The 14,400-nt window shown below is 33.7% G+C and overlaps 1 protein-coding gene across 2 annotated transcripts; it reads left to right on the top strand.

Annotated features, from left to right (window-relative positions):
- Positions 1-10,142: 10,142 nt before the first annotated feature.
- Positions 10,143-12,734, top strand: LOC112779457 (CASP-like protein 5B3). 2 transcript variants are annotated; one of them, XM_025823729.3, is made up of 3 exons: positions 10,143-10,987; positions 12,103-12,235; positions 12,340-12,734. In XM_025823729.3, exons 1-3 carry the CDS (start codon positions 10,857-10,859, stop codon positions 12,532-12,534), a joined length of 459 nt encoding a protein of 152 aa, XP_025679514.1. In that variant the 5' UTR covers positions 10,143-10,856; the 3' UTR covers positions 12,535-12,734. The 2 variants fall into 2 exon arrangements, with proteins under 2 accessions (XP_025679514.1, XP_025679516.1); XM_025823731.3 differs by having other exon boundaries at positions 10,340-10,987; positions 12,103-12,208.
- Positions 12,735-14,400: the final 1,666 nt, after the last annotated feature.

The raw sequence follows: 14,400 nt of genomic DNA, 5'->3' as shown, positions 1-14,400 counted from the left end.
CCCGACTGTAGAGATACTGCTACCAGCCCACCTTTGTTCCTAACAGATGGCACCGAGGATGGTGCAAAGCCTTAAGTGTGGGGAGGTCGGTCAGTACCTGACTTCCGGAGGTAATTTCTCTTCCCTAAACACCAATAAATTACGATATTTAGTTAGTTTTTCTTTTGTAGAATAGGATAAATTGCATAGTAATAGGTTAGTTGCATGCATGTTCTACTTGATTGAAAAGACAATAAGTTTTCCTCTAAGACCCTATTTTTGGAACAAAATTTCACTAACTTTAATTAAAATTTTTATGCTAAATTTGCTTGAAGTTGTATTTGGAACATGATTTTTAAGCTAAAGAACACACAACCTGCGAGATTTGAGCCTTTATGCATGGTTACATTATTTAACCATAATTATTTTATTCTTGTGTGTTTACTTCTCTATGATTGTAATCTATATTTTGTTTCATTCTATATGTCCAATGTTTATTATATTTGTATGCTTGCATATGATTGAGGCCATTATTTGTTTAAACTCACTTATTCAAATTAAACCTACCCTTTCAATTACCTTTGTTAGCCACTTTGAGCCTTTAAATCTCATTCTTTCTATATTTTACCACATTACTAGCCTTGAGTGGAAAAATAATTATATATCCCAAATTGAATCTTTGGTTAGCTTAAGATAGAATTGTGTGTGCTAATTAAGTATGGGAAATTGTGGGAACAAAAGATAATAAGGGAATGTGTCATGATAATATAATGGAAATTTGGATACCTACTCATGTAAAACTATAAGAATTAAAAATCTATGTGCATTGATAAGCTATGTTTATTTTTATGTCTATGTTAAAAAAAAAAAAAAAAAAAAAAAAAAAAAAAAAACCAAAAATATTCAATAAATAAATAAGGAGACAAAATTTCTCCAATGCTAAGTTAAGAATTCAAAGATCAATGCATGTATGATAAAATTAAAATAAAAAGTTGATACACGAGTATGGAATGTGAAAGGGAAATTATGGATAGCTAGGTATGAATTCTAAAGTTATATAGAATATATATATAGGTTATGTTAAAGCTTGGGTTAATTAAAGATTCAGTTTATAAGCTTACTTAGCCATATATGTATCCTTACCATTACCTTGGCCCCATTACAACCTTGAAAAGACCTCATGATGTTTGCATTGGTATATTAAATGTTGTTGATTGGTTAGGAGAAGAACAAAAATTAGAGAGCATGATTAGAGAAGGATAGAGTGATTGCCCTATACACTAGAGAGATTAGAGCGTACATACATCATCAGTGAGGGTTCAATGCTTAAAATTCTACGTTCCCTGCTTTCATGAGCTACCTTCTTGCATTTTTATCTGTTCTTACTGTATAAGAATTGAATTAGTGGAATTTGATTTGTAATTGTCTTGAAGAGCTTATTTACTATTGATCAAGTGGACAAGAATCATATAGTTGCATTCACATATATAGGTTGCATTGCATTGCATGAGTTTTACATGTTCCTACTCATTTATTTTATCTCCTTCAACTAAGCATGAGGACATGCTAATGTTTAAGTGTAGGGAGGTTGATAAACCACTATTTTATGGTTTATAATGTGTTTAATTGTGTGGTTTTATCATTATCTTTACCCACTTATTCATGTGATTAGCATGCATTTATACTTCCTTCCTAAAATTATTACATGATTGAAAACTTGCTTCCTAGAGACTTTTAATTACGTATTTTAATTCTCCTTTATTCCATTCGATGCCGTGATCTGTGTGTTAAGTGTTTCAGGCTTTATAGGCCATGAACGAGTTGGAGATTGGAAAGGAAGCTTGCAAAAATGAAAGGAACACAAGAAATTGAGGAGATGACCAGCGAGAAGTGACGCGACCGCATGGCTCACGCGACCGCGCGAAAGAGAGGAAATCGCAGTGACGCGGCCGCATGGCTCACGCGACCGCGCGGATTGGAATAGCACAAGTGACGCGGAGGCGTGGACGACGCGCTCGCGTGGCAGGGAAAAACGCCAAATGACGCGTCCGCATAAATGACGCGATCGCATGACGTGCGCGATCTGCATAATCTGCAGAATTCGTTGGGGGCAATTTTGGGCCCTGCTTTGACCCAGTTCTCGGCTCAGAAAAGCAGACTAGAGCCAGAGAACATGCAGGAACCAACAACAACATTCATTCTACACAATTTTAGTTTTTAGATCTAGTTTTACTCCTCCTCTAGGTTTTCTCTCTACACATTCATAGTTCTTAGGATTTTATTTCTATTGCTTTTTGCATTGGGATATTGAGAAGAGTTATTACCTCATCAAGACTTCGTCATTCTAGTTCGTTTTGTTTACTTGGCTCTTACTCTTCCATGTCCTTTAATTTACTCAATTTTACTATTGGATTATTTTAGAGTTTATTAATACAAGAATTACTTTTATTTTTTTTAATTAATTTCTTTGATTTTTATTTATCATGTCTTTCTCTAATTCCCTTTTCTATGTTATGAATTCTACATTCACAATAAGCGAGTAGTTCCCTAACTTGATGGGGAGTTGATTGAAAGGAACCCTTGAGTTGGAATGCTCAAAAGAAAAATTGTAATTGGGTTTATTGTTGGATTGCCCTCTAGTCACTAACACCAATCCCCTTTTATTGAGTGGGTTGGAACTTGTGAATAGAAGTAGCATTCCAACTTGTTTGACTTTTCCTTACCTAGTAAGAGATAACTAAACAGAACAATCTTCAATTATCAATTAATCTTGAGAGTACTTCAACAAGAACAGGGCTTCCAACTAATCTACTCCCAGTCAAGGCTTTTATTTAAATTATTTAATTTCTCCAATTTAATTTCCTGTTTATTCAACTCAAACCTTTTTTTGAAAACATATGATTAATAAAATAGCACACCTTTCTGCAACTCGTTGGGAGACGACCTGGGATTCATACTCCCAGTATTTTAATTTTAATTTTTGTGACACCCTTCTAAATTGATAAGTGGATTTCTGGTTGGTTAAGAACTATACTTGCAACACATATCTTATAACAATTCTTGACTCGCTAATTTCCGCCACGTCAGCAGTCTATAATATATAAAACAGTATCAAAGTATTTAGTTACAGTCAACCCAAAATAAAACAGTTCAAATGAAACTAAGTCCCAATATTGCAGAATAAAGTGAGTCTATAGCCAGAAATAGCAGAGATCAAATCTTAGGCATCAGACAACTTGACATCAGAATCAAGAAGATCTTCTTCTTTTTCAGAATGGGTCGTGTCCTTGTCAATAGTCTCCAGGTGCTTGATAAGCAAATTCACCCTTTCATGGCACTTTGTCCAGGCTTTTTCATTTTCAAAGGCTTGCTTTCTATCCTCTTTACTGGATTTTACCATATACTTGGTCATGGTAGCAAATTTCAAGAAAACATCTTCAACCATTCCAGAGAATAGAAACTTATAGGAATCAAATGTTCCAGCAACTGAAGGAGAGGGGAAGCTTTCATCCTCACTTTCAAACATGGTCGAAGCCTTAGTGCCTTTGACATTTTTACCCTTGGCATGTTTCGGTACACCACCACCTTTGATTGTGGACACTCTATTCTCAATAGACTCATTACTCAAATCAATATTAAAATATTCAAAAACACAAGTAAAAAATATGCTATGTGTCTTCACTTTTAAAGGTGGAAAGTGGGAGAGAGAAAGGTTAGAAGTAAAAACTGTCATTAATGCTATGTGCAGACCTTCTCTTTTAAAGTAAAATCATTAATGAAAACAGTTTTCAAAAATTAATTTGAATTTTTAAAAACATAAAAATTGAAAAGACAAGTCATGAGGAATGATGAAATATTAAAACTGTCATGACTTGAAATGGAATGAAGTGATGGCATGTTGAAAAATTAATTTCAAAAAATTAAAAGAGTTTTATGATTTAAAAATAATGAGCCCATATCATGTGAACAAAGTTTGTCTTACATAGGCCCAAAAGGTGGTTACAGCATGCTGGACAATAGGGCACAGTTCTCCATGTTTAATCCACAAATTTTCTGGGCTTTATACAAGTCTTCCTTTGAAGATTTCATCACTTGTCCAGATTTGTCTCCCTGCTGCCTACGAGAAGAAAACACATAGAGGCATGAAATTTACAATTTTTCAACAGAACTTAAATTCATCATCCCTAAATTGTTTCTTAATGAACAAAATATGTCTTCACACAGAGATTTAGTGAAGATGTCAGCAAGTTGCTCTTCAGATTTGGAAAATTGGATATCAATAGTACCCTTTTGCACATGTTCCCTAATAAAGTGATATCAAACCTCAATGTGCTTGGTTCTAGAGTGCAGTACAGGATTTTTTGAAATGTTTATTGCACTCATGTTGTCACAAAATAAGGGTATACTATTGATTTTCAATTTGTAATCTTCCAATTTTAAGCCATAAGAGTTGAGAGCAACAAGCAGCCGCGGAGATATATTCGGCTTCAGCTATGGATAAAGCAACAGTGGCTTGCTTCTTGCTTGACCACATGTTAAGTGAGCTTCCAAGGAAGTAACACATTCCGAACGTGCTTCTTCTATCCACTCTGTCTCTCGCATAATCTGCATCACAAAACCCTACTGCACAAAACTCATTAGATTTAGGATACCATAAGCCAAGATCGCATGTTGTCCTTTCTTTTGGATGCTAAGCAAACCTACAAAAAGGCTTAAGTGACCTTAGGTATCCAAATCTTTTTGGATCCTTTGATGTCAAACCATATTCAAAGCCATTATAGTTACAAACAATCTTGTAAACTTTGTTATCAACCATCCTTTCACTTATGAAACATTGAATGGGAAAGTGACCATCCTGATTGCATAATCTACAATATTTTTTAGGTTGCTGTTTTTTTGAGTTAGTTAGGTTTTGAAATCTGATATCATCCAAAGTGGAAGCCATATTAGCAAATGAAAAATTTTCAAAAATAGCTTTTGATTCTTTGTAAAAACTCAAACCAGCTTTATCAAAGAGAGGTTTTTGACTAGGCAAGAGTTGATTCAAATTTTCAGAAGTTTGAGCAAAGTTAGCTAGATCCTCTTTTAGTCTTTTTATCTCTTTGTGCAACCTCTCATTTTCCTCAAAATATTTTAGATTTGCAATCATAGAATGATGGTATTTACAGCTCTTAAGTTTAGCTTTTAACCGCTTGTTTTCTTCAACAAGATCAACAGCAGTTTTGGCTTCCCTTAATTTATCTTTGAGAAAACTATTTTCTGCTTTTAGAATGGTAACTTGAGATTCAAGATCATAGTTTTCATTTAAAAAGCATATGATTTTTTTATTGAGATGATCTATCATAAGATGGAGCTCTTCAGTTGAGAGTTCAGGAAATATTACCTCATTGACTATGTCAGCCATCAGACATGTTTGGGACTTGGATTCTGTTTCATCTTCTTCATCCGAATCATTCTCCAAGTCTTCCCATGATGCCATGAGTCATTTCCTCTCTTCTCTTTTCTCTTTGTCCTCCTTCTTCAGTTTTGGACAATCAAACTTGAAGTGTCCAGTTTCTTTATAGTTGTAGCAGATCACCTTGCTTAGATCCCTCATTGGTTTCCTTGAACTGCCTCCTTTGTTCTGTTCCTTTAGCTTCATCATTTTTCTAAATTTCTTAGCAAACAAAACAAAGTCATCGTCAGATAAATTATCATTGGATTCATCATCCAGAGATTCAGTGACTGATTTGAGAGCAACTCCTTTCCTTTTTGTATCTCTCTTTAAATAAGTGTTTTCAAAAGCAAGTAAGTTTCCTCTCAGATCATCATAGGTCATTTCATCAATACCACTACTCTCAACTATTATTATAGCCTTGGTTTTCCACTCTTTAGAGAGACATCTCAATATTCTCCTCACAAGCACAGATTCTGGATGTCTGATTCCCATTGCATCCAAGCCAGTGATGATAATGTTGAATCTTTCAAACATTTCATCAATTGTTTCTCCTTCCTTCATTGAGAACTGAAAGAAAAAATTATCGATGGTCTCGAATTTCTCTTATAGAAAAAAATTACTTCATTGTAAGTATAGCTCCAAACCAACAAATAATTCTCAATCAAATTTTAAAGATATTTGGTTGTCACAAGTACAAACTCCAATAAAAATTAACTGAAGTATTTAAACCTCGGGTCGTCTCACAAGGAATTACAATGAAGTGCTCAATTATTGGCTATGAAGAACAAGGGGGTTTGATTTGTAATGGGCAAGAAAAGTAAATAACAAGAAAGTAAATGACAAGAACTAATAAAAGAAAGGAAAATAACTCTTGGCTAAGCATGGGAATTGAGATCACCATCCTTGTCTACAAACCATACATTAATAATTGTGAGAGACCAACCTATTTAGTCTACTCATATGCTTGAAGTAAGTATAATGTCTACCTCTAAGCATTAAGTACGTCAAATAGGCCTGATCAACATCAATTCATAAATCCTAACCTAGCTACTAATTGACTTAGTAGTAGGCTAGAGTCAATGGTTATCAAATTGACCACATAGGGTTCTCAAATCACCAATTCAATGAGACCCAATGACTCAAGGTCACTCAATTCCCTTAGCCTAGACCAAGAGTAAAGAGAACTACTCAAAAACTAGTGAAAAGATTCTATCAAACACCTAGTGTGCAATAAAAATAAACATCACAAAATGCAAGAATTAATAAAAGCTACAACTAACATAAGCAAGAAATCAACAATAACAATGAAGATAAACATAGAAGAGCATGGAAACATAAAATTGCATTAAAGAAAATTAAGATCCAACAATGGTTCATCAACATAAAAGAGAGCAAAATAAGAAATCACAAGTAAAACTATAAGAGTAAAGATGTAACAACAAGAGATTAAAAGTGACAACTAAATCAAAACAAAAATTGAAAGTTGGATATAAGAAAATTAAACCTAAACTACCCTAAATTCTAGAGAGAAGGGAGAGCTTCTCTCTCTAGAATTCTAACCTACAACATGGTGAAAACTAAACTATGACTACTTAGTTCATCCCCCCCCCCCAATCCCTTGCTATCCTTGGGTTCAAAAGCATTAGAAATGGGTTGGATTGGGCCCAAAATGCTTCAGAAATCGCTGGTTACGTGTTGCCTTTAAGTGAGTCATGCTGTTCCTGTGACATGAACTGCAAGGAAACTATGGCATATTTTATATCATTTTGAAGCTCCGAATGTTAGCTTTCCAACGCAACTAGAACTGCCTCATTTGGACCTCTATAGCTCAAGTTATGATCAATTTAGTACGAAGAGGTCAGGATTGACAGCTTAGCAATTCCTTCATTTCTTCATGAGTTCTCCCACTTTGCATGCTTTTCTTCATTCCTTCTACCCAATCTTTGCCTTCTAATCCTGAAATCACTTAACAAACATATCAAGGCATCAAATGGAATTAAAGTGAATTAAATTTAGCGATTTTTGGGCCTAAAAAGTATGTTTTTACACTTAAGCACAAATTAAGGGAGAATTACAAAACCATGCTATTTTATTGAATAAATGTAAGAAAAATTGATAAAATCCCCTAAATTAAGCACAAGATAAACCACAAAATTGGGGTCTATCAAGAACATTTCGTAGTCTCTATTCAGCATGTCTATTCTGGATCTTTTGACTTGGGTTGTGCCTTCATGAGTGACTTGAAGCTTGTCTCAGATTTCCTTTGCTGTTGTACATCTTGATACCCATCGATATTCCTCGAAGCTAACAGCACATTTGATCAAGTTGACAGCTTTAGCGTTGAGCTCTATTTTCTTTCTGTCATCTTCATTATTCCAATCAGCCTCAACCTTGGGAACAACCACTCCATCAGCTCCTGTAGTGGTTGAAAATTGTGGACCTTCCAGGATTATCTTCTAAAGCCTGTAATATACAGACTGAATAAAGATCTTCATTCTTTTTTTCCAGTAACTGTAGTTCTTTCCATTGAAGAATGGGGGTCTGTAGCTTGACTGCCCTTTTGTCAGAATATAGGCCACCAGATTTGAATCACTGTTGACTGCCATCAGGATCTTTTCTCCAAGCTGCAAAGCTTGATCTCTTTGAAACCAAGCTCTGATACCAATTGATGATAATCAGTGGCTAAGAAAAGGGGGGTTGAATCTTAGCCCCTTTTTCTGAATATTAATTTTTGACTTTTAAAGTAACTCCAAGAGATATTTTTGCTTTTTGTCTCATGTTGAGTTGAGAGACACTTTTGTTTTTGTCTCGTGCCGAGTTGAGAGATATTTTTCTTTGTCTCCTGATAAACAGAAACAAAGAAAGGAGTAGCAAAGAAGAATTAACACTAGATATATCCTAGTTCAGCCACTAGGTGCAATGTAGCCTACATCCAGTCTCCATCACAACAATAATGGAATTTCACTATGTGTTCATAATATTACAAACACCAATTTCTCCTTAGGAAATACCCATTCCTATCTGGGACAAATCCAGATTCTACACCCAATCTGAATTTGACTAGGACTCAAAACCTAGCTTTCAACCGCAAAGTGCTAACCCAACTTGCAAGGGAATCCCCACAAGATCATAAAACACAACATACAGATGTACAAAGAAACTCTGAGACATCTTATGGCTTTTTCTCTAATATTGATCACTGCCTTTTTTCTCTCACTGGCTTTTTCTTACAAACCTCACCATGTTTGTCTTTTTCACCATGAGACTCAGACAGACAATACTAAGAAAAAAAAACAAAATGAACACCATTGAAGGAGAAGAACTCAGGAAGCTTGGGTAGTTATGAGAACTCTCTGCTTTTTCACTTTCTCTCATTGATCTCAACCCTTGGTCGTTCACCCTTAATATAGAAGGGGAAGCTTCCAAAGTTAAAACCGGTTCAACCAAGCAACTTCTTCTCCAACCAAAAACAGCAGCGGTTCGGACAGAGAGAAGAGAGAGGAAAAACCAAAAACCAATATGCATGTACCTCTCTCAATCCTTTTCATCAAGCTCCTTCAATCTGAACCCTTGATCTTGTCTTTGGCTCCAAGAAAGAATTCGGACCCTTGATGATCTTCTGACCCAGGACAGCTCCTTGTTTTCTATTTTTGCTTCTTCCTACATGTAGCTCGACGGCTACCTTCTTTCTTTGATGAGTAAAAATGGAAGTGAATTTTTGCAACTGAGATCTTCTTCTCTGATAGAGGCGAATTGCTTCTATTTTTGGCTTCGAATATCTTGAAACCCTTCTTCAAATCATGCCTTCAATGGAAAAGATTTTGCTTTGCCTTTCTTCAGATCTTTCTTCATAGCCTTTCTTCCATAAGCTTCACTGTGACTCTTTTTTCTTCTGATAACTTTTTCAATCTTCTTTTCTCTGATTGATATGACCGAATGCAAAGAGAGAGAGGAGAGAGAAGAGACAAAGCTTTCAATGCACTATTAAACTCAATTTAATTTTGAGTTTCGGTTACCTATGCATGCATTTAACTAAATTGAAATTTGAGTTCCAGTAACCAATGCATAGAGTAATGTATGGATCTTTTAATGTGATTCAACCAATTTAAATTTTCAACTTCAAGTTACCAAAGTGACCGAAACATGCTAGAAATTCTTGGGCCATTTCCTTCATTCTTTTGTTTTATCAAAATGGGCTTGTGATTTGGGTTTGTCTCAATCTCAAAGTTAAGCCGCTTTATGTTTAAATTAATTTTGCACAAAACTAAATTAATTCATTGACCAAAGTGGGCTGTTCTAGCTTTTTGGCCCAATAGAAAATTAATTTCTTCTTCCTGCACACTAACAAACACATCAAACAAACCATTAGAAGCAAATAACAATTTAATAATTTTTTTAATTAATATTTTAATAATGTTTTATCATCATTTTAATTAAATATAAGTTGTCCAAATTCAACAAAGAGAAAATTTAGGGAGCCAGCACTCTTATTAAAATTTGGTCAGCATTTAACCAGCAAAAGAAAATAAGTAATGCCATACTATTGGATGAAATCTCACACCACTAAAAATATCAATAATGACTAATTGATAATTATAAATCACAAAATTTGCTGGCCTCCTAACACTCCTCTTTAAACAACATGCACTCCTCTTTAAACAATGTTGTTTGATTTCTCATAGTTTTTGTCAAATTAAAAATAAAAGTAAGAAATCAACCAAAACAGGAAACGTTGAATACATTAAGTTAATTTTGGTGGGCTTGGTTGACAATGGTTAATGTAGCCATCAAGAATACTTAAAATAATGGTATCAAGTACGAAATGATGTGAAAGTAAGGCTACATTTGAATGAATGTAGGGAGCTTGGTCCACAAACTTCCATGGACTAACATGCACGCCATTTTGGAACACGTGGTGCCTTTGGGGTCACTCACCAGTCACCATTCACTGTGTCACAAAACTGAAAAAACAAAGGAAGGTGACATGGTCTTGATTAGCATGCATTTGCAAGCAACCTTTGTTGTTCTATTGAGTCACACCATTAACTATTGCTAATTGCTAAACAAACCTTAACGCATACACCTTTTAATGTAAATGCCCCTCTTTTTTTAAGAATTATTATTTTCTCCTAGATATACTTTTTTTCATTCTCCTTTGCTGGTTTTGATCTTCTAACCCCAGATTCCATTTCCCTTTATCATCTCCAAATTTGTAATCTTTTTCTCTCTGGGTCTTCATTTCCTGGCATTGTTTTTATGTTTTTCTTGTGTTCTTGGAGTTGTTAGTTGTTGACGTTGATGGTCTTTGGGTTCTTTCCAAGGTGATGTTTTTGTTTTTCTGCAATTCTGGCCCAAATCTGAAGATGCTTATTATTCTTCATCTTTAGCTTCCGATTATTAGGAATCTCAGAATATCTTTGTGATTTGGAGAGAGAAAAAGATGAAGAATTTTCCAGGGACACCAGGCACTTTACTTGGTTTGGCTCTGAGGATGTCACAGTTCATCTTTGCTGCTGGGTCAATTGCTGCCATGGCCACCACACCCAGTTTCTTTAATTTCACTGCCTTTTGGTAATTCAAGATGTTTCTTTTTCTTTTCTTGAAATTTCTCATGCATTTGTATCTCTCTTGCTGTGATTTGCTACTGGATTGTTCATAATCGTAAGACACATTGACACTGGTCTTATTTTATCCAACTGTTTGTTATGTTTGAGTTCCATATCTTCATGTATGCATGTGTGAAATCAGTCTTAAACATGTTTTAGATACAATAGATGTGAATGATAGTTTTGACCTGTTTTATCAAACAAACAAATAAATTCTTTTAGAAAAGATTGCAGTTTTGACCGGCCTGAATTCAATGCATCTCTTGCTTGTTAACAAAGACTTCCATAAGAATTAAGTAAAGAAAAAACTCTGATTAGAAGGAAGGATTCAAAAGGATATTCATTCATGGCTGCAAAGAAGAATTCAGAATTGTACATTAATTGTTGAAAGTATTCTGGTAAAACATTACTCACTGAGTATTTCTTTCTTAAATCACTCCTAACTAAGAAGTGGAAATCATGTCTGTTATGTTGATTGGTGCACATGTTTATACCAAAACAAATCTTGATCTTTGAACTTTGAACTATTTCCATGTGACCACTTACTCAACCACAATACTATTTCTTTCTTTGGTGCGGTTCTCTGTCCGGCTTGTTAACACTTACATAAGCTGAGTTTATGAGTTTGTTTGAAAAAATAAAGCTGAACAATCAAAACTATGTATTCGTTTTGTTATAACAAATTACTCAGTATTGGCAATTAATTTGGTCAAATTCTTCAGTGGACAAGTTCACATTATGATCCTACCTTATTTTTTCTGTAGTTATCTCGTGTGAAAGGCATTTTTTTAAATGTTACTTTTATGTATATCATTACAACTTAGAAATTATGATCATGAAGCTGCAACTAAATTTTAAGCTCTGCTTCTTAAATTAGTGTATGCTTAAATGAAAATACCTGTGACATTTGGTTCTCTATGCACTGGATGATTGAACTGAATAAGGAATTTTGGTCAAAATGAACTCAGATTAGATGATTAAAAATCTCATGAAATATGTTCCTATGAACATGGTAGTAAAAGAAAGAAATTTAGTCACCTTGGTCATTTATGCCCACGGTCTTTTTTGATGATTTTGCAGTTACTTGATAGCTTCAATGGGATTACAATTCATTTGGAGTTTTGTGCTTGCTTCAATGGATGCCTATGCATTAGCAAGGAACAAGGTCCTTCACAACCCTGTGTTGGTTAGCCTCTTTGTAGTTGGAGATTGGGTTAGCTTCTCCAATAAACCTTCACTCTTCCTAATATATTTTCTACATAAAACTCAAGAACTCTGATTTATCTATAACAAAGTGTAATTGACTACTATCAACAGGTAACGGCGATTCTATCTCTGGCTGCTGCGTCGTCCTCGGCCGGTATCACAGTGTTGTACTTTCATGACCTCGGACACTGCCAGTTCGGAGAGGAATGCCAGAAGTATCAGATTTCGGTCGCATTAGCCTACTTGGGCTGGATACCCATTTCCATATCATCACTTATTATGCTTTGGCTATTAGCTGCAGGGTAGCACGTTCCATATTCTATACCTATAGTATTCATAATTCATCAACTTGTGAAAATTTTTCTTTCAAAAATGTCAATAGGAAAGCAAATAGTGTAGAGTATAGCTTTTACAACCATTTTTAAATTCCATTTCTTCATTTTCAACTGGATTTGGGATACCAATGGAATATTGAATAGAAAGAGAAAAAAAGAATGTTTGTGTGATTTGGCTGCTCAAAGACAGTGTACTAACCACTAAAAATGTGTTTGGTAACCGGTAAAATAGAAATACAAAGACATTGAGAAAAAGATAAAATAGAAAAATTGTGTCTATTTGCATTTTCTCCAAGTTTTCGCAGTATAAAAATTTGGACAAATTTACCAATGCAAGTTGGCACATATGATTGAGAATGTGTATCCCTTTATTAATTAAACATATTTAAAGTTTAGGGTTTAGAGTGTTTTATTTATTTATTTATTTATTTTAATAGTAAGCTAATTTTTAGAAAGCACTGTACTCCTTTTTCTTGCAAAAGCATATTAGTATTCGCTGAAATATTCTAGTCCTAGACCAAAATAAAATAAAATAATCAAATCGGATGGGTTTAGTCCCACGGTAAAAAGATTGATTAATGATCAAATTAGTTTCTAAAAGATGTGAGTCGTACTCAAAAAGATTTTATAAATTAAATTAGTCATTCAAAAATTACAAATTAATTATGTTTGTCATTTCGCCGTTTCATTAATAGTTTTTGTTAATTATTGATGATATAGAATGTTAATTAATAGTATACATAATACTTAGCATGTCCAATTAGACACTGGATAAATATGTTTATAAAAATATATCAATTTAGTCCTTAGATTATATCTGGATTAGAGTTTATCTAATTTAAAAAAGTGATTAAATTGATAGATTTTCATAAACATATCTTGTCAACGTCAAATTAGACATGTCAGATATCATGTATACTGTCAGTTAATATTTTGCATTATCAATCGTTAGCGAAAATTGTTAATGGAGTGACAGAAGGATAAATGTGAATAATTTATAACTTTTGAAAGACTAATTTGATTAATAAAATCGCCAACATCGAATTAGACATGTCAGGTATTATATATGTTATCAGTTAATATTCCACATTATCAATCGTTAGTGGAAATTATTAATGAAGTGACGAAAGGACAAATGTGATTAATTTATAATCTTTAAAAGACTAATTTGATTAATAAAATCTTTTCAGACCGAATATAGAACAATCTATTTTCCAGGAACTAATTTAGCCATTAATATGTTAAAAAAAAAAAAATTGTTTGATTCTATAACTTTTTTAAAAAATTATATATTAAATATATTTACATCTCTCCATATTCTTAGATTCTTTGTCATGAGAAAATTATCAAATGGGGTTTAATTGTGTGGTGTTAGTTTCCTTGCCTTGTGACAGAAATTTCACAACTTTGATGTTGATTGGAAAATGGGATGCTTAATATATATATAAGAAATGTTAGAAGTTTATAAGAATTCATTATTTTTGTCCATCACTTTTAGTCATAAATCTAATTTTTTCAGTCTAGTAATCTAATAATATATTCTATCCTATATTTTTAAATATTAATAGCTAATTACTGATTAAAAAACAATAAAGTCTGATAATCTTGTAACATTCTTTATATATATTTCGAAGGTGTTTTTTTCTCTAATCTTACCTTACAAGCATTTGTTAGGTACTTGAAAGTTGAAGCCGAAAAGAGCTTATGAATGTCTCCATGATCATTTATGTTGATCAGTTGATCAATCATTTTCTCTAAGATATGAGCAAAGTATCTTTGTGCCTAGTATATTTAAGGATAAACCAGAGACATTATACCAATTGAAGGAATTGGTTCA

This window comes from Arachis hypogaea, chromosome 19, assembly GCF_003086295.3.
Source record: "Arachis hypogaea cultivar Tifrunner chromosome 19, arahy.Tifrunner.gnm2.J5K5, whole genome shotgun sequence".
NCBI lineage: Eukaryota > Viridiplantae > Streptophyta > Magnoliopsida > Fabales > Fabaceae > Arachis > Arachis hypogaea.
This window is presented reverse-complemented; position numbering and strand designations above follow the sequence as displayed.

Excerpts from the sequence above, each read along its gene's own strand:
- LOC112779457 (XM_025823729.3), top strand. The coding sequence starts at position 10,857 with ATGAAGAATTTTCCAGGGACACCAGGCACTTTACTTGGTTTGGCTCTG. Across the intron at positions 10,988-12,102 it reads TTTAATTTCACTGCCTTTTG|TTACTTGATAGCTTCAATGG; the intron begins GTAATTCAAGAT and ends ATGATTTTGCAG. Across the intron at positions 12,236-12,339 it reads TCTTTGTAGTTGGAGATTGG|GTAACGGCGATTCTATCTCT; the intron begins GTTAGCTTCTCC and ends TACTATCAACAG.